At 39.4% G+C, this 21,248-nt stretch overlaps 1 protein-coding gene across 4 annotated transcripts in view; it reads right to left on the bottom strand.

Annotated features, from left to right (window-relative positions):
* CEP112 (centrosomal protein 112) overlaps window positions 1–21,248 on the bottom strand; it is a 175,393-nt gene that overhangs the window by 28,121 nt on the left and 126,024 nt on the right. For 3 of the 4 annotated variants that reach the window (XM_030014876.2, XM_030014875.2, XM_030014873.2), the window contains 2 exons: window positions 18,614–18,676; window positions 14,627–14,776 (listed from right to left, as the gene is read on the bottom strand). In XM_030014876.2, the coding sequence (XP_029870736.1) occupies window positions 14,627–14,776; window positions 18,614–18,676 (213 nt within the window). The remainder of the gene's footprint in view (window positions 1–14,626; window positions 14,777–18,613; window positions 18,677–21,248) is intronic. The other variant, XM_030014877.2, reaches the window with a different exon arrangement.

The following is a 21,248-nucleotide window of genomic DNA, read 5'->3' as shown; positions in this document are numbered from 1 at the left end:
ATATGACGTTATGACAGAGACACTTGCTGTCATAATGCCAATGTTTCTAAACATTTCTAAAATCCTTTAAGTTCACATTTTATTCAAAATTAGACACGGGTAGGATCCATTTCAGCTTCTTCTGAAGTTTTTCCTTCTATTTTGGGGCTCTAGAGTACTAGTACAGAATATTTTAGGTAGACAGACATGTACACATGCAGCAAAGAACAATGTCAGGGTCCACAACCTATTTAAATGTTTCTGATAGCTTTTTATTCAAAATGTGTTACTCTAATTCCTGCATAACTCATTTCTGGGAGTACTCACCACCCTATTTCTTCAGCTCTAACGTAACCTTTTTTGCTGAACTAGAATCATCAGTAAAGATTTAAGAATTTGTCTAGTTTAAATTTATTGTCTATGCTTCCCTTAAAAGCAATCATTTAAAACATTCAAGCCACATTCATTGCACCTCTGAGGACTGATGCATATTGGACGATTTTGGTCTGCAAACTTCCAGCAGGTCTGTGCCCCTCCAAGCCAGCCCTGGTAAGAGCCGACTGCGGACTCCCTGGTAGACTCCCCGATACGAGCATTGCTGCAATAGGCAACTACTTGGCCGCGCTTGAAACAATCTACATTTGAGCTTTTGACGCTGATAATTTCACCAATGCAGGTAACAAATTAGGTGTAATTTATACACAGGCAAACTAAGAAGAGGATGGGAGGGGGAAAAACACTTGCCAAAGCTATTGCTGTGTCTTAGATATAATTTGCCAGAATGTCAATAGCTCTTATCACAGTTGTGACAAAGCAGATCTGATTTCAATGGCGTTTTGATTTTTTTTGGTTGGTTGGTTGTTTTGGAGGCTTCTTTTGTTAAGTCTTTTTTGACCCAGTTTTGAGCTGAATGATGGCTGACTGTGCTAATTCAGTTAGTGGATCTTTCTGCTGTGGCAGAAAAGTCTCACGTGGAAATGCACAAACAGGAGAGAACCTCAGTGCCACACAGCAGAAGTTTTTGTTGAGCTGCTTGTGAACCTAACGAGCATCCCCAAGACATTCCTCTGCTTCTCCTTCCAAAGAAGTCCCACAAGGTCATGACGAGGCAGTTAAAATACTCCCAAAAGGTACACCAAGCCCAGAAACTGTAGAGGGGAATGTTTTGCCTCAGAACATCATAAGTGCTAAGGGCGCAAGGACTCGAGGAGCAACCACACAGATCCACAGAACAAAAAGCCATCAAAGACTATTAAATTCAGATAGCAACTCCCTTAATTGCATCTTGCTAGAGAATGGGAAAGTATATTGAGGAAATGTCCCTAAATCTTCAGCCTGTTCTGCTACTCTTTTCTGGGCATCTCCTATCAGATACCATGTCCCAGAAGACAGAGACAGATGGACTCCAGTTTGACCCAGCACAGCCACTTCCATTCTCCTTGAGCCAAAACAATCTTTGCAGTTTATCTTCTACAGGACTTTCAGGCTTTTGAATGACAAGTGTCAATCCAAAGTGTCAATATCCACAATACAGTTCAGTCATCATCCAAAATGCTCTGAACAAGAAAAATAATCCAATAGGTGTCTTCTGGTTTCAGAAATGCTTGGTGAGAATGTTTCTGCACAGGTAGAAAATGCTACAAGAGTTTGACTGGCTGAGGAATGCTTGATCAATGCTAAGTGAACAACTGCCAAACCTGTTTGGCACATCTAAAAGGCAGGCAGGCTCTTTTCATTTTCTCTCTTTTTTTTTTTTATATATCTAAGTAGTTCCAAATATTCTTATATGGATGACATTTTTAAAATGCAAAAGCATTAAAAATAACAGAAAACAGATCAAGTTCTAAAGCACCACCGGTTTCTCATTTGTGCAGCTACATACTAACGTCTCTCATTAGACCTGCGCAGCACAAAGAGCAGAGCTTTCCAGGCACTTTATGCACACACACAAACTTTTCCTCATCACAAATGAGACATAAACTGCAGGAAAAACAATACATAGTGCAGTGGGAAAGAACTAGGAATTCCAGTATTGTTAAAGTTGCATAAATCTTGATCTAGTTTCAGAATCTGATAAGGAAGCACAAATAAGCTTGTCCTCTGCAGAGGCAGGTTTCGCAAACAGCAAGTTAGAGAGGGAGGAGAGACATCAGCCTTCTCACATACGCCACGAAGGCTGGATTATTAGAGACAGGTGCTAGCAAATGAGTCCACAGCAATGCCAAACTTGACTTGCAAATGCACATTTCCATACGATTCAGGACGGAGGGGAGACCTGGTAGAGGACAGTGAAAAGGAAAAAGCAGCATGTAAACACTTAAGGCAAGTATAAATGCTAACAGTGATGACAAAGGCCTCACTGTATTCTGTGCCCATCAATCACTTCACACTTTCCTGTGTCCTCCCTGCTTTTCAGATTTACACAAATGTAAGTAGAAGTGATGTGTTATTCTGGTGGGAGGAAGAAAACAATATATCAGGTATGAATTGCTCCTTGGGGCTTAGAGCACAGCTGTGGTCAAAGGTGTTTCCAGGTATGCAGACAATTAAAACCCACTGATAGGATTCAAGTTATTACATAGTCTTCAGTAATTGCTGTTTTACCTTGCTGAATTACAAGTGCAAAACTGTAAAGGATATGAATGATAGTAACATTAGGAACAAAAATATAAGGCATTTAAATATAGCCATATCGAGCAAAGCAATGCTTTTTTTCTGAAGCCAGTGAGAGCCAATACACGTCTCAGTTTTCTCCTTCCAGCTGCCTGCAGAGTTCTGGCTTGGTCCAATTGTGCAGGTGCTCCTGCAGGTATCTAACGTTCGGTAGTCTGAATTTTTATTTATACAGTTTCATTCCGCCACTCCCAAGCTTCTCAGTAAGCAAACAAACTCACTTTTCATGTTTAGTTTTCTCCTGTTTGTACTTTCACCCTCTCTTACATAACAAACTTGGAAAAGAGCAGCAGCACGGGGAGCGCCCGGGGCTCCTGGCGTGGGTGCAACGGATCGGACACTCGCCTGCGGGCATCATCCCTCCCTGAATAAGCACATCCTCTTCCCGTGTCTCCTCCAGGTTAGATCCCGGTGGTGGAAGGGTGGATGCTGGGTGAGAAGGGAGTCACGCTGGCAAGAGGAATAAAAAGGCCACGCTGGCCCGTGGTACCACATATGGGTACCCGTGGCAGTCCCTGAGCAGTCATGTAGAAAATACAAAGGGAAAAGTTACAGCACTTCAGGATTTACTGTCTTTTCAACAGTTCTAATACAGAGAACCAGTACAACCTTCTATTGAAATTAAAATGTTGCACTCCTGAGACAGTGACTCTCAGGAGCCCGGATGAATTTTGGACTAGTGCTGCTGCCCATTTGGCAAGAGCACAAATGCTGTGCTTTCCTAAACCACAGTATATCTGCATGAAGCTTTGGTGCTGACATGTCCTAACTCATTATTTCCCAGGAAAAGGGACTGTTTTGTTTTCTCCTCATCTGGTTCTAGAAGAACTTGCATTCATTCAGTTTTGTTTCACAGATGATCTGATTTGTTTTCAGGACACGATCAAGCGATGCTCTCCTTCCTCCCCACACAGCAAACATTATTGCTTTGCGATGGTCTAAACTGGAAGAGAGCAAACCCCAGCGCAAAACTGAGCAGTGACTTTACGGCAGATCTCAAAAAGGGAAATGAATGGTACATTGCATGTTTTGTCTTCTAAGGCCAACACGGACAGGCTTGAAACCCATGATCTCATACCATGCCGGGCCAGGAAAACGGCATATTCAGGGCATAGGTTTCCAGCATAAAAATACTCGTGAGGTGATCTGATGTGACTCTATTCACCTGCCAACAGTCCTGGCAGGAAAATAAACAGGTTCTGGAGATGAGCTGCTGCTGGAGGCGAAGCAGGAACCATTAAAAGAGCTGCCCTGACCTGTGAGGAACTGGCCTTTTTGCTTTGAACTTCAGCAGATCTTAATGAACTCTTCATAATTGGTAACCTGGGGTTTTCACTGAGGATGTATTTCTCTTGAGGTGCTAAATGCAGGAGACATATTCAACATTAGAAATACAAATTTGGGGTCTCCTGGTTGGTTGGCCAAGCTGGTGAAGGCAGTTCCAACAGGCATCTTCACCACTACTACAGATAACTGTGTTGTATCAGGGATTAGATTCATACATGAACATGCATCAGTGCTGAAGGATTTGGTTTCATAATTATGAACATATTGACTTAATTGAAGTTATTGACTTCAGTGCTGTGAAAGCTTGAACTAAAAATAAGCAGAGACAGTTTTAGTAACAGAAGAAGTTAAAAAGTGGTTGTGTCAGAGGAGTAAGGTTTTTGTTGTGCTTGACTAATCCCTGCTTTACTGCTCTTCCAGTCCTCTGTTATCTGGCAGTTTTGAAGAGGATGTTGCCAAGAAGCTCATTTAAAGTCCTAAATTTTATCCTGTAGGCAACACGTATTTCAGTTTCCTGGGAATAATTTCATAGACAGACCCCTGAAGAAGAAAACAGGTAAACTCCTTTTGCTCTATAAAATAGTCTCCTCGCTGGAGGACCTTTCTGAAGAGGCCAAAGATACAAAACTATTGATGCCTGCACAGAAGAGCTTAAGAAAAAGCTTCAGCCTTGAGGTTCCCAGTCTTCGCTGTAAGCTTCAGCCTCAAGTCCTCAGTCTTCTTCATGCATGTTTTCGAGGGTCAACAAATGAAATATTTACTATACCAAATACTGTTCAACAATGAAGAGAATCAACGCAGTGTAGACGGTGCGTGAATCAGCAACAATAAACCATTCCTGGGGAAGGCATCCCAAACTCCAGTGCGAGATGAGTATGCACATTAAAAGTGCAGAATCCACGTACAAAAGGCTCAAAGAATAATGTATATTTTCAATAAAACTTACCGAGTTTTTCACCTTCTTATATTCACATGTACTATATGAACACATAGAGACAGTTTCCTTGGACTGCAAGGCAACAAGGTGTACTGGGCCTAACTGAAAATGTTTACAATACAAATTTTAATGGGAAAAGCAGCAAAGTACGATACACAGGAATAGAATTTTTTCTGTTTCTGGACTCTAGTGCTATTTTGGCTGCCAATAGTACACAAAATTTCCACTGAAGGGCAAGTCAAACTGATTTCCCTTAGGATGGAGGCATCCGAAAACTTACTGAGGTTATTATATTAGTGCCTACGCATTCTTTAAGCAGATGAACTGCTTCATTTTGAATCCATGTCAAACCACAAGAACTGGCTGATAATAACATTCAATTAAAATGATCTCGTTCTTCTAGAAAAAATTTGGCTAACAGCTACATCTCACATTTTCTAGCTGGGCACAATAGGATGATTGATGCTAGAAGGAAACAGGATAGGTTTTATATCAAGGATCCGAAGGGTCAGGTTTGGTGACAGTATTTGTAGGTTTAACCTCTTACACAAATTTGTGAGATGAAAAAGCCACAGCATGAAACTGTGAGAAAGTCAGAGCTAGAACTCGCAAATATACAAGTTGTGCTAATTAGACAGATGTTTTGGAAAACCCAAACTTTACACTCGATGCAGATTTGTATCTTTTGATGTCGTACTTGGTGCTGCTTCACACCACTTGGGGCTTACTGAAAAAAGCAGAAGCTGCTCCCCTGCTAGGCTGTCTGGGTGAGTTTGCCATCTGATCTACTGAATACACAGATAAAAGTCGCCGCATACTTTTTTCCTTTTCAAGTACAGTACTGTAACTTGGAAACTTCCTTTATTCTCAACTCCACTGATGCAAGAAAGTGGCAGAAATATGGCAGCTTTGGCTGCTTTCCTTTAGTAGCTCTTTGTAACTAATCTTTTAATGCTAAGGAAACAATAGGTATTTTCATTTTGTATGGAAAAAACCCACTCTAGTCATAGAAAAGAAAGGCAATGCCTTCCAAAAACTGTAAAGAGTGTTACTGACCACTTGATTCTACTGCTACCCCGCCTTTAAATATTGGTAAATAGTTACCCTGTGCAGGTATCGGATTCACCAGGTTTCTCTTGTTACGCTTAAGAAAAGCCCAACTATTATGAAAATGGTAAGTTTAACAAAGATATTTCTATTTCACTGTGATCTGCCATTCAAAAGTGTTAGCCAGTCAGTTTTTAAAAAACACTCTGATATTTGATCTGCTTGAGTTTCAGTTACATGTAAAGCTGGAGAGCCAGCAGAAAATTCTAAATGGAATCTGAAGATTTCTAAAGTCAACACTCATTTTGGCAAGAGCATTTTAATGCATAAAGCTGAAATCCTCAGTGACTTTCTCCTGCTGATATCCCCGGAGCAGCCAGCACCATGATTACTACAAAACCAAAAGCAACCTATATTAAAACGTACTGTTTTGCAAAAAATGTTTACACAAACACTGGAAATTGTGTAGGCACGCTGGAATCAGCCAGTGCAATCCGGTGCTATTTCGGCTCACTCCTGGGATGAGCCACACCATAAGAAAGATATCTAAGGGAAATACATGTTGATAAGTAGACCAGGTCCACATCCCCAAATCTCTATTTGCCAAACCCTGCAGCTTGTGTTACTGTGCCAGGCTTTAAAAATCTTTACTACAGAGTAATAAATGTTTGTGGACTACGGAAGGTTTGCTTTGAAGATGTCATTTTCTCCAGCAATCTTTTGTTGGTTGAATATATAGTTCACACATATTGTGTTTCCACCTACACGGCTGGAGAAGCCCTGCAGTCAAGGCTGTTCCAGGAGCAGGGAAGGAGGCTGCGTTCCAGGAACTCACTGGAACTGGAACAAAGAACAGCCCTTGGAAAGTCTACAGAGTCCTATGCACAGACTGTTTTACAGATGCCCTGTGTTTGGAGGACATTAGACACTTGTTTTTATCTTTATCTTTTTTTTTTTTTTTTTCCTCTCCAGTAAAGTCCCAGACTTTTGAGCACAGGCTCTTCCTCCCAGGCAGTCTGCCTCGTAACTTCTGGGTATCTCCCCAGCTCTGTCTTTCTAAGCACCACTTTCTCCTCCACATAAATGTCCCTGTGCTCTTTGGAGAGTAAAATGTCTTTGAAATGCAACATTAAACTGTAACCATCACAGCAGCCTTAAAAAAGCTAATTTTCATTTTCTTCTATCAGTTATAAACATTGTCTGTCCTTCTTTACTAGCTGTGTAGACTTATGTCATTATTACTTAACACTTACTAATAAGAGTGTTTTCTCTGTACCTTTCTAATCGCCTAGGACCCCATTCAGTGTTATCACTCCTGTCTTGTCGGCTAAAAGCAGTGAATTTTACGGCTTGAATTCATTTTCACCATTTTTTCAAGTGCAAAATTAGTGTAGTCCACCTCATTAGAAGAAACTGATAGCTTAGCTATATAAGATTTTATATTTTGTTATGCATTTATGGAATTCTTAATTCCATAATTTGGAGACTGGTAGAGGTAAGGTGGCATCCCTTCTAGGGCTAAAAATTAATAAAAAGGACTTTATGCAGCAAAGTGCCTTTTGGAGGGAAAGCAAAACACCAAGGACAACAATGACAATGTAGGGAAAAGTAAAAACACAAACTTTTAAATGTGCTGGATAAAACTAGACTGCAGTTCAGAGGACTAGGCAAGCACTAGTTCTAGTCTTTTATAAAACTTGTAAGTATGATTTTGCTGTTGGCCATGGTAAGTTCTTCAATGTGTCGAGACATGAAAAGTCAAGAAAAATGCCAGAGTGCAAAGCTTGCTGCAGGAAAAAAAGATGACTCAATTCTTTGTCTCACAAAGCATGTCAAAGATATTATAAAGTACTTGCAGATGCTCAGCCGCTCGGATTGCCTGATTGGCCAAACATCTGAAACCCTGTAATTTTGAAGAGAAGGTACTATGCTTCAGACAATGAAATAATTTCTGTGGCAACAGAAAAAGAGATATGATTTTGAAAAGGAGAGAGAAGTTTTGTGATCAATAACTACCTAGCCTTAACAGGAGAGCCAGCCTATTTTTATTATCATTTATAATGAATGTGTCCGTACAGCCTTTTAAAGATAACTGTGTCATGGAATCAAGAGACAGAGCAGGAGCAACAGTTGAAAAGCTTGGGGCTAACCCCTCATTTCTCTAACAGACAGAATGTGGGTGAAACCAGTATTCATATACACAAAGACTGTGAAAAACAGGTGCTTCAGATTTTGAACCCCATGTAAAAGAGAAAGCAAAACTGTAAAAGACCTGCAGATTTCATTTACCTATCCTTTTGGAAGACATGACTTCCTTTGTTGATCAAACAGAATATAGGAAATTATGAGCAAGATAATGTTATTTGCCTGGTAAATGTTAATGCCTGCTTTACAATGCTAAGGTACAAATGTTGGTGCCTTGTCATTCCCCACTAATAAAAGACACTGCAGAGTTACTAGTAATATTATAAAGTCAGAGACAAACAAATAGAGATCCATGAAAAATGACTCCATGTATTTAACATCAAAGATGGTCCCTTAAAACTCTTTATTTCACCACGCCAAGTAGTTTATCATGGTAATGTTTAGCCACAGAAGCAATTAGAGGGATTTGACATCCCTCTGGAGAACTTTGTGACATACACATCTCTGAAGATCTTCAATGACTGACAGAATTTGGCATGTCTGTGGCCATCGAATCATCACACACAGTAATGCATGTTCTGACCAGATGTCTTAGAAGACATGAGTCAGTGTCAGCTTCAACAGTGAAATGCTCATCTCCTTTTTACAGGCACTCGTAGCTAAAAAACCCACCTTCAACCAAGTTAAAATAAAAAATACAATAAAATATTTAAAAAAAAGCTTATATAAAAAAGCTTAAATAACGTGGGTCTTATTGACAAAAGTTTATTATGCAGCTATTCAACAGTAGTCTAGATTATAACAGCTAACACTACTGCATCAATCTGCGCTGGAGAAGGCAGCGAGTCAAGACTCACTTAACAAAAAGTCCTTGAAGTAATATGCCTTTACTTTAGCCTAAGTTTTAGATTTTCATTTTTAGTTTACACTAAGCTTTCAGGTTTTTTCTTTCCTAATTAACGTCCTCAGTGCTATCAGTTACACATGGTCACAGCCTTCTGAACAACCAGCCATTACAGTCTTTCCGCTGTAAATACAAAGAAAGTGCTGAACATGTAAATTGTTCCCCCCTTATTTGCCATGGCTTGGAAACTTGTCAGCAGCCTTAACAAAAAGGTAAAGAACTGAACTGGCCCAGCTTTCTCAAAAGGGTCTGACGAGACTGCAAGTGTATTTGTTAGATGTGGCTTTAACACCAGGCAATCTCACTTCCAGAATCACTCCAACCATACAGCACTGTACGGTTTTGTTACTGTTTGGATCCTGAAACTGTTCTTGCGGAAGGGCTGATGCACCGACTGACGCACGGATCCGGAGCTTAGGAGTCCGGAGTTAATTTCTATCTTTGCCACAAACGTGGGACAAAGTCAAGGCTCTGCTCTCCAGTGTCCCCTTTGTAAGACAGGACCAAAAACGCTGCTTCTCTCTACTCTAGATCAGGTCAATTTAGGTTGTATGCTCTCTGATGCCTCTCCTCCTTTAATAAGCACTATTAAGGACATCTAAAAGACCGAGAGTTAGCTTTGCTTGGGACTTTTAAACCAACAAATCAGTATTATTTATTTCTTACTAAACCCAACATTGGCTATTGCAGAGTACAATGGTGGTATTCCAAAAGGTATTTTGAGGACAATAGACTAAATACTTCCGCAGGACTACAGTCACTCAGTTAATGTTTCCATAGTTCTAACATGCTTTTTCTTTTAATACAAAATATTATTTGTAATTACAAGTGGAATTTGCTAATAAACATGGTTGATAGTAAAATATAACGACACACAAAATTAGCTTGTTCACAGGATTTTTAAAACCACAGTTTTTCTGAAACACTGCATTTTAGAGACGTTTGTAAATACCATCAGTATATTTTGACAACTACTTTCTGGAAACAAAGATATCAGGTGCCCTTAAAGAAATGTTCTGAATGCTTTAAAACATCCCAAGGTTTAAAATAAGTTGTTTTACTTTTAGCGGGAACCAAACATGAAAGGGAGGGGGGATTATGCAAATCAAACCAGAAGGACACGTGGCCGGGCACGTTGCCCCGGTGCAGCGGGACACGGGCAGCCCGGAGAGGTGGGCTGGGCGGCAGACGGGTAGAGTGATATCAATGTAAACCCTACCCTGTGGAGACAGTACTCCAGAATAAAAGAAAACAGAGTAGCCCACACAAGGACTGACTCAAGCATAACTATAGCAGCCTAAGTATTTTGTTATAGCAGCATTGAAAAATTTCACTGTGTTGATAAAACCCTCAGTCCAACCTTTGCATAGAGGAAATTATCTTTTTGCTCCAAGATACAACAGCATCTTACAAATATATGATGATGTTGAGAATACTCAATGGCCACACAGGCCCAGACAATTTAAAACCAGAAGTTTTCTCCTTTGTTCTGCTATGGCTATAAAATACACTTTTGATTTTTTTCCCCTCTCAACATTTTTAAACATAACAAAGAAAACCAACTGTTTCAAAATTTTTCACACGAAGGGGAACATTATTTTATGGCATTCTTTCCTAGAAATCTTTTAAGTTTTATTTATTAACAGAATTAATCTGATCATAAGCTGGCTGACACACAAAGTGTTGAAATATGTCATCTTCAAACCATGTTTTGCTAATGAAATTTTGGTGTTAATTCAGGGGATAAAACAGAATCCTAGAATCTGTAATATGAGCCAAACAACAAATGTGGTTCCGCTGGCAAAAAAAGCACCATTTTCTCCCTTTTCTGTTGTGGGTTTGTCACTGTGTGCTCTCCATCATCCATTTCTTTCCAGAATCTACTTTTTGATGTGGAGTCCCCACTTGGCCATCAACTTCTACATTAAAATGCTCTGAACATGTTTTGCAGTTCCAATCCCAGGAACTGTTTTGCACTTTCAATCCCAGAATCCGAAAGGATTTCATAAAAAAAAAAAACTAAGGCTGGGATTTCATAAATAACCTCAAGGTATCTCTACAATGCAATCAACTTTATGCTAGTGCCAAGTCCAGCCGGTAACCACTGCCAAAAGCAGCAGCAAAGTTAGGTAAATGCTCTGACCGTTTGACTGTATTGAGCTTCAGGTTGTTGTGGCTAGATTGCTATCGGGATGCAAGAAAGCTAGTTTAAATTTAGCCTTAATAAGTTTACACTACACTTCAATGACCAGCGTAGCTCCTGCATAGACATTCTCAGGAGTTCAGCACCCAAACCCTTACTGGAGGGTGCCTTCCGAAATCCCAGTCTGAAGCATCACAAATGGGTTAACAGAAATGGGAATTTAAGCCGCTTTTCCAAGCATCTGCAGGGCATTAATATAATTGTGCTCTCAACTAATCCTATGGTCTAAACCAATGGTTCCTGATCTTTGAAGTGTAAGCACATCACAGGCGAGGCACGGCAGAGGGACCAGGTGAGCTTTGCTGGATTTGCCCCATGCCAGGCCAATTGCAGCGTCCTTGTACTCTGCTCCAAAGAATACAAGTCCTGGTAAGTTCAAAGCAAAGATATCTATGCGGCACTGAAGGGTGAGCTGTGCTTTTGGGATCGCTCTCTGTGCCAACACTGTCGTAATCCCAACAGGCTCAAACTCAACAGCAGCGGAACGGCAGCGACGGGAGCCGCTCAGTTGTTCAATGCCTTGTCAGAGCACTGCTGCTGAGGTCTTTGCTATTAGACATTGCGACGCGATGGCATCCAAATTGGTTACCTTATAAGTCACGAGAAAGGAATGTGAGGAGCCAAAATTTTATCCTGATTTTATGACTCTGATGGCACAAAGTTTGACTTGCCCTTGGGCCAGACAAATCACGGTGTAACACAGAATGCCAAGTACTTTAAGCGTTTGTCTCAAACTGACCCAAACTCAGGCCATCTGAAGCCAAAAAGGGTTGTGCAGACTGGGTTTTTAGGTTATCAAAAGAAGGAAAATGTTCTTAAAAGTTTCATTTATTCTTTTTCATTAATGTTTAAGATACTATTTAAAAAAATAATCAAGATTAAGGAGATAGATACAGTTCTGAAATAATAACAACTTAGAAATCTTTAGCAAAGAGAGTCAGGAATTTGAATTAACATCAAAATCATCTCTTATGGCATCCACATCTGGATATCACTTTAGTGACTAAATCCAAAGCTTCTCTGAGAGCCAGTTGGTTTCTGTAAAAATGTATTTCTCCCTTTGAAAGGAAATAATAATTGGAAGGTCTTACAGGAAGTCACCCAATACCATATAAAGGAAATTGCAATCTGTTCCTCAATGTTAGTTTAAATCAATGTTATATTTAGCAAATGCCCGTTTTTTAACGATAGTCTTTTTAATAGCTTATACTATATTAAGTCTTCTCAAAGGCTTATGCTATATTAAGAATTGCTTTGTTTTTAGAATGTTTCTTTAATCATCCCTTGAAGGTCTTCAGCTTGCCCTAGGTTGGATGTTCCCCATCTCCAGGACATCTAGGATTCCACTTTCACCAAATTTTTTTTTGCCCCAGGCTAATAAAAAGCAAAGTATTCCTGCATATGCTTATCTAGAAGTATGCGTGGTTCTTAAAAATACTCAGTGATTAAATATTAAAACCACCTCTTTCTGTTTCCAGAAGTATACACAGCAGTTCACCTTCCTAAGAATTTTCTGTTTGGGTATCTGGCTTTCAGTAAATTTCCATTAAATCAGTGATTTCAAAGGAAGACTTTTTAAAAAGTACAATATTCATGATACTAAATGAAATTTAAGAACTTCAAGCATAACAGCTCCTGCAATTTCTTCCCCAAGCTGACCAACTCATATAAAACATACTTGCAGCACCCAGTGCTAAAAACTCTCTGGGATGCTGCTCAGAAACCCTCTGCAGAATTCCCCCGTGGTTTTTATGCATTTCATTACATTGTGAGGTAATGACATCAAAATTAAGTTTACAATAGCTGAACACAGATTTACATGGAGGATTTCATACAACCTCTAATCATTAGTGTTCAAAAACTGTTGTTACCAACAGCCAAATTATTTCCACTGTACATAGTTTAAGTGAATCCATAAATTCAACAGTAGCATTTGCACCAGGTGCTAAGAAAAAAGCTGGTAAACAGTCTAAAACATGTTTTCGAATATATAACTCAAGAAGGTATCATGCATGATAACTTGAATTACAGCATATTTCTGACTATATGGAAGACTATTCCACTGTCACAGGGTTTCTCTATATCTAGATGGCCACTGGAAAAGTGGAGAACTACAAATAGTACATTTTCCTAAGTGGCAAAAATCCACCTGTACCCCAAGACAACGTGATTTAACAATTTCTATTTGCAGACCCTAGTGATTATAAAAACTACCCCTGGTGATTCAATTTGGGTAACAGATTATAGCCAACATTTTTCTGGTTATACCTTTGACAGAAGAAACTAAAGAATGATTGGAAAGAAAATTCTGTTCCTCAACAAACACACAAATAAAGGCAGACATTTTCCTTAAGGAAAAAAACCCCAATCATTAAAGAATTTATGAAAGAAAGGAAAAAGAACACTCTGCAGATGATGAGATAGTAATGTCAACCTAATTTCATTATGCAAATCATTCAAGTATAGAGGACAACATTAACTGTACCATAATTGAACATCAGATGGTTCTAACATGTAAAAACTCCCATGGTTTCTTTTCAGCACAAAAAGTTAGAAAAACTGTAGGAGTTCATTTTTTCATGAGTTTCTAGATTTAACAATGTAATTCTTTGTTTTGTACTAGTAAACGTCTTTATGAAGAAAAAAAGGAATTTCCTTCTTCTATACAACTTTTAATGAAGTGTTTTCGTTGTCAACCCTAGCAGATTACATCGTTTCAAAATTTTTCCATTGCGCTCTACTACTCTGAAAGGAAAAATGCTTTCAAAAATAATTCTGCTTTCTTCTGCAGGTGGGATTCTCTGCAGCTGCTTTGAATCGGGGTGTCAAAGCAGCAAGGAACAGAGTCTGAATATTCAGAACCCATAGTCTCTTAAAGCTTCTTTGAAAAAGGCCAGAGAATGCAACTCTGATGCAAAATATGTAGGAAAAAAGTTACAAATAACAAATACTTTATTCCATTCATATTTAGCACAGATTTTTTTGCATATAGTTTTCAATGGAACTTAAGAACATACTTTCCTTAAACATGAAAGTTGAGAATGTCTTGCGAAAACCAAGCCACAGCCCGTGCCATACCGCTGGCTCTCAGGTGCTGCAACTCGGCTCTCCTACTTTTCACCTTTTTTTCAAGTACCAAAAGCACTGCATAAAAGTGCTGAAAATACATTAAAATATCTGAGTCAATATTAAAAGAAAGAACAGGAAAGTTTCAAGTATTTGACTGAAGTGGATGGATTAGACTCGCCAAACCCAAACGTTTTATGCAGGCATCTGAGCAGCCAGAGGAAGGAGAGCCTGAGTCATCAGCTACATCAAAGTCAAGGTCCAGCGAATGGAATTAGTGAGCGCTGTGTGAACAGGAACGATACCTGCATTCATCTGCCCACTGCGGAACTTTTAATTACACTCAAACAGCCAGTAGCATCAGTGACTAAAATCCCCAGATTACCTTGATTGCTCTGTCATTATCTGTAATCAGCTGCTGCTTCTTATCTTCAAACTTGTGTACAACTTCCTGGAGCCGCTGCTCGGCGGCAAGCTGCTGCCGGCTGTTCTCCTCTGTCAGAGAGGAAATGGTTGTCTTAAGTTCAGCTATGATCTAAAAAGAAAACAGCATGCTAAATCTCTCTTCAGTAAAAGGCATGTATTTTGCATGTTTTTATGGTCAGTACAAGCATGGCATTGGCAAACTTTGCTGTGCAAGCTAAATATTTGAAATTAGCAAATTACACACTGGCAAGCGTGAAATTCCACGCGGAGAAAAGGAATATAGTAAGGCTGCGAATGACAAAAATTGCTGAACGCAAAATATTTGGAAGGGTTTTCCACTATGACATTCCAAAATATTTACTCATGAGAACAAAGCACATCTGTGATCTTCAAAATAGAGCATGTTTCCAGTCTTTCACTGCACTGGAACCAGTACTGCAAATTTACATAGTGATGGTGGCGTTCGTTTTCTAGAAGGATGCTTTATAGTTTGATACTGCAGAGAGAAAAAACCCCAAATTTACATACGGGACTGAAATTTAAACTTGATAGTGAAATTTCTGAGCCGCTGAAAGAAGCATATTCTGCTTACAAATCAGCAGGGACCTGATTCAACGTCCAAGACCCTTAAACTAGACCTTTTACATGATTCGCTCGTGATTTGTTGAAACGTACTTGTTTCACCTTTTTTATCACTGTGGAAAGTCATAACTAAACCTGATCCTTCAGGCATGTTTACAGAATTTTATGCTGACATGTAAGTCATCGCCCAGCAAAGCACTTAAACATATGGGAGAGTCACTGACTTTAATGTATATATTCAAGCTTAAGGTTAAGCTGCTGCAGCAGCATAATATAGTCCAGGTCTAAAAGCACTTCAGCGCACAGGGAGTTCAGGGAGACACTACCAGAGTGCTCAGACTTGTGTGTTTGCATGGCCTCCTGATCGGTAGAGAAACGTTTAACTCTATTAACATCACAGTTATTTAGGAAAAAATGGAGGTTTTTTAGAACTACTAATAGGCTAGGACTAACGTAATAAGAAATACTCTACAAATGAAAGTACTAGAATCACTGGGGAAGGGGAAAAGGACTGATTAAAACTCTACTGTAAATTTATTTGTCTGTTTTACTACCTGAAAACCCCAGAGAGTAACAAAGAGTATGAGTAAAACCTACACGGATATTTCTGTATTTCTTTTCTAAAAACAAATACATATTAAAAAAGATAATATACCAATCAAAAGGAAGGCTATTTGCTCTTAATGAGATCAATGGGCCAAAGTTTAGAGATTATCTGGATAGGTGAAACTCTTTAGGCAGAATTAAGCAGTATCACTGGTTTTGCAATTCAGATCATCATTTAGATGACACACAATTTGCACAAATTTGGCTTTGCTAGGTGTGTAACACATGCAGCGAGAAAGCAGGAGAAAGCGATGGATCATACACATTATTAAGATAACAACTTGAAGCCATGCAAACCTCTACCACTTTGCATATGTTCCATTTTGTCACTTTTTAAAAAGAAAACAAAACAACAACCCCTTTAATATAACACAAAAGTGAAATTTAAAGCTCTTACTGGGTAAGAGACCCTGGACTAGCATAGGAGTTCTGAAATGCATACAAGGAAATTTCAGCATGAATTGATGGAGAAAGATCTGCTTTGTACAGTACTTTTCAGAGAAAAAAATCTGTTTACTTTGTATAAACTTCAGAGGAAATTTCTTGAAATATCTTCTCTGTGTGGGTGTTAAAAGTGAATGTTCCAAGAGGCCACAGAGAGTAAGATTAGACAGATGTTGTCAGCAACATGACCACAATAAAAGTTGCAATTGACCTATTATTAATACTGAGCTACAAAAACCCCCGATGTTCAAGTAACTTTAGGGATTTGATTCAAACCCACAAAAGTAAAGAAATTCAGACATCAGGGTGAAACTCCTTTATTGTGCCAAATAGCCCTGACATATGATGTATGTGTTGTGTCTGCCACAGAAAGCGCAGAGGAATGCCAGTTCTGGTCATTGGGTCCATCCCTCCCTAGTAAAGAGAACAGTGTATTAGCTACAGCAAAGCCTAGCTTAAAAAAAAAGTCTCCGAATGTCTCTATTTTGAGACTGTTCTACAGGCTAATAGATTTCAGTCTGACAGAATTTATTATGACATCCAGGTTAAATAGTTATTACTTTGCACTACACTACCTCGGTGTTCCCACTGTAACAATTAAAGCAATTTCCCTCACCCCTTGTTTAAAAATTCGGAAATGCTTAAAGTATTCCACCAGTTTTTAACAAATGGACCAAGGCCCATTTTTGTTCTGACAGTAAACTATGTCTGGCATAGAAAGACTGACTTTTGATTACACTCACTAGGCATGACAATAGCATAAAAATGACAACGACAAAAGGTAACGTAGAGTTAGCAATGAAAGGGATCTCTTCCTTAAGGTCTGGTATGCATTAAATGTTACTTTTTGAGCTTTATCAATTTTCTGCTATTCCGGTTCAGATGGCAAGATAAAAAACCAGGGCTTCTTTTGTTATTGTTGCTTCTTTCTTTCTTTATAAATAAGGCTCTCAACAACTTACTAAGAAGGCATTTAGGAGAGCACTCTCTCTGATTTATCACAGAATGTGATAAATTCCACAATCGTGGAATTGGTGAGGGTGGAAGGGACCAGCTCAAAGCAGGGTCATCCAGAGCAGGTTGCTCAGGATCATGTCCCGTCAGGTTTTGAGTATCTCCAAGGATGGAGATGCCACAACCTCTCTGTATGCAAACAACTGTGCAGGAAATACACATTAGGTTTTAGAAATATAATGTAAAAATACATTTAACAATGATTCTGACAAATGGAGTCTCAAAAAATGCGGTGCGAAAAACTGTGATAGTCCAATGAAATTTCACTGAAATAACTAAAGCCAAAATTTTGGACAAGTTTTACAGATAGTGAGACTCAACGGTAGCTGAAAAGCTGAAATCAGGACCTTAAAATATTTTAAAGTGCTTGTAATAAAGTTCACAAGTTCTTGTCATCATCTCACTGACCATCCCTGCCTAGTTTGGAGGCTTCTAAACCATTCCTTGTAGTGTTTTTATTGATTTTAAGAGAGTATTATTACAGTTATTACTATTGCTGAAAACGCACTTTGCAAGTAAAAGGCAGGCATTCTGCTGTGGTTGGGAGGAATGAGAAGAATGACACCTCCACATAAATCCTCGTGGCAATCTTCTTATTATTAAAAGCTTAACTTCTGGTTGCATCTCCATCATTTTTCACACTTCAGTACTACCTGTCAATCAAACTGAAAGCTGAAATATTTAAAAATTGTCCCATCTTATCATTTTTAAGCATCCATGTAAATTCAACACACTTTTTCATCTTCCATGTTCAAAAGACTACTCTGAAGAACAAAAACTCAAGTCAAAACCAGTTTGCTTTCAGGACACTGACATTCTTCAGGGTGTTATTTTGGGCAGAAATGTTCAACTGGCTAGGAGCAACGATAAACACCAAGATGGCACAGTTGGGACCGCCATCCTGCCATCGGCTGTGTGGGCAAACACCGCCTCGTGACACGAAATGCAAGTCCTGGTTGTGCAACTGCTCCTGATTTTACGAGCTGTGCTGGTTGACGGGGCACCTCGCCTTCCCTTCCCACTGACTGAGGGAGGACTCGGTCCTCTTGGGTCCTCGGGAGATGAAAAAGTAGATACAAAAGATGAAATTTAGACCTGAAAAAATCCCCACCCATTTCTTCTAGTCAGCTTAATGCTCTGTGGTTTTTGAAAGGTTAAAATCTGCAAGAAAGACACTGGATGTTTGATTTGGGAAACGGTTACGGCTTCTTTTCTCGTCAAGACCTACGCTTAAGAGCAGAAGTAATTACACTTTTCATCAAATGGCGTCACCTGAGGTTCCTGCCTTCTTGCTACCTACCTGCGAGGATTTAGCCAGCTTCTGACTGTACTCCTTCTCAGCCTGCTTCAGCCGGCTGTTTGCCTGAAACACACACAAAAGGCAACCAGATTAGCTCAGACGAAGAACGTGTACAGACACTTTGCCACCGACCCCTCCGCTTGGCACCTCATCCGCATGCCTATCGCTGAGCGGCTGGGACCCGCGCCAACTCCAACGCCCTTTTGTGGCAGCCAAAAAACCGCAAGGGCTTGCCTTTGATCTCGGGCCAACTATTCATCACTTAAAAGAGGGGAGAAACTGTACCTCTGCTGCCAATTATTAGAAAAACATAAAGACTTCTGCGGATTAAAAAAAAAAAAAAAAAAAAGAGTGAGCGAGTGAGTGTGTGCGTGGCAGGGAAAGGAGGCAACACGCACATGAGTTTATCAGGCTGACTTTGTTTCTGAACGGAGGCAAAAGGCAAGGAGAAAGCCCCAGGCACAGGCTGCCAGGGTACAACGCGACATGGAGGACACAACTTCATGTCTTGGCTTGGTGTCTGCAACTGCCTTTTGTCCCATTGCACGTCTCTTCCTATTTAAAGGTGGTGATTACACTGAAAATCGACGCAGCGCGCAGCTGAACCAACCGGGAGCTCTTGGACGTACCGCTTTTTTTTTTTTTTTTAATCCCACAAGTCAAAGATGAAGAATAAAACAAACTGAAAACAAGGCTGCTTTGTCATATTGGAATCCAATAAGCAAATATTTCTCTAATTGTAATCCAATAAGCAAATATTTCTACAATTCTGGGGAAAAATACCTCTTAAGGTTTTTTCCTCAAATAATTTAATTTCAGCAACTATTCGATAACAACAATAATTAAAAAATAAATTCAATTTAATTTCAGGACACAGTTCTGATCTATGTTTTTCTTGCAAAGTGCCGTGGTATTATACTGATAGTCCAGCCTCAAAATGCTGTCCTCAGATGAACTGCTAAGCGCTCTCGTGTTCTTGGCTCTAAAATTTGAGGACAGGTGTCTAAGAAAAATATTTTCTTAGGGGGACAGAATATTACGAAGCTGAGTTCTGAAGCAAATTTAAGCTGATTAAGTTTTCAAAATCTATCTGACCTCGTGTTCAAATCTTTGATCTGTCGTCCTTAGTTTTACGGCACAGCGTCCAGCACACAAACACATGCTCCTTCAGCTGCCTGTGTGCCAGCGCCTGTTTTGGGGGACCACGGAAGCCACGGGGCCCCCCCGAAGCCTCTGAACCCTGCTTGGATCCGGTTGCAAGACTGAAACTCCATTTCTGCAAACACCAGGGATTTCAGTCAAGCAAATAGTCTTATTGATTTTACTGGACTATAAATTTAGGAGCTTAACGTTGCAGAGAGTGTTGCAAATCACCACCAAGCATGATAGGGCTCAAATCATCCTATACAATCCAGGCACTTATGTATGGTGCAGCTTAATATAAGTATATTACAGCCAGTTAAAAATAATCTTAAAGTTTACATGATACTGCAATTGAAGATCTCGAATCCCTTCAAATTCCAAGATTATGAAACATATGGAGGTCTATATTTCATCCGCTTGTTGGTACTAAGAAACCTACTAAAAAAGTTAACCAAAACCAATTATCAAATTTGTGCGTAATTTTTGAGAACACATGTTTTGGTTGTTTTTTTGTTATAAACAGAGATAATGGCACACTACATACTGGTTTAAAACAGCATATACAAGACTTCTGGAGCACCAGACAACTTAAATTCCACTTCTTCCACATTTATCATTTAAAGTGTGCCACAAACACTGTAAGGGCATATTGTGGGGCTGCATAAATAAAAAGAGAGCAGTAACACAGAAGCAGTTATGCCAGACAGCTCTATGCATGCTCCATTTCTCTTTGTACTCAGGCTGACCCATGCTAACACTCTTTCCACTGTATTGTTGTCTAGTTTCAGATTACGTTTTACCACCACTGCATATCATAAAGTGACTGAAACTGCCAGTTTATCTTTAGGGGAAAAAAGTAAAAAATAAATTACACTAATAGTATAAATTACTGTTACTCCCAGAAAGGGAGAGATACTAGTCAGCAAGGCACTGCTAAGAAGATCACATTACAGCTGCTCTCACTCAACTTGCCTGGGGTAAAAGTCTTCATCTTTCATAGAAGCAGCTTTATAACCTCCTGAACCCATAGAAGAAATCCCAATAAATAATTAAAAACACACTCATAACTTCCATAAACAAATTAGAACTTGTTTATTCACACTGAGTAGAACCAGGATGACCTCTGATAGAAATGACAGAGGCGATCCAAAAGAAAGATATACTGAATTTGAGTGTTTTATTCCTAACTGAAGGCAAAGAAAGTATATCTTACCACTTTATTTAAAGGCAATTACAACATCTTATTTTGTAATGGCTTTAACAAATTCCAATTAGCAAAATATTTATAAGTTGTCTCCCAGTCATCAACAAACCACAAATTCTTGCATTTACTTGCAGTCCCAAACATCCTTATTTGGGGGGTCTGATTTTCAGAAGTACTGAGCTACCAAAACTTCCACTGGAGATGGCAAAACCCCATTCAGACCGGCTCTAGGTGTCTGAAACCGGCTATCTCGACCCTGCGGCACTAAAAACCATGGGCACCTGCTGA

The sequence above is a fragment of the Aquila chrysaetos genome, chromosome 5 (assembly GCF_900496995.4).
Source record: "Aquila chrysaetos chrysaetos chromosome 5, bAquChr1.4, whole genome shotgun sequence".
Lineage (NCBI taxonomy): Eukaryota > Metazoa > Chordata > Aves > Accipitriformes > Accipitridae > Aquila > Aquila chrysaetos.
The sequence above is the reverse complement of the archived record's forward strand: the minus strand, read 5'-3'. Positions and strand labels throughout refer to the sequence as shown.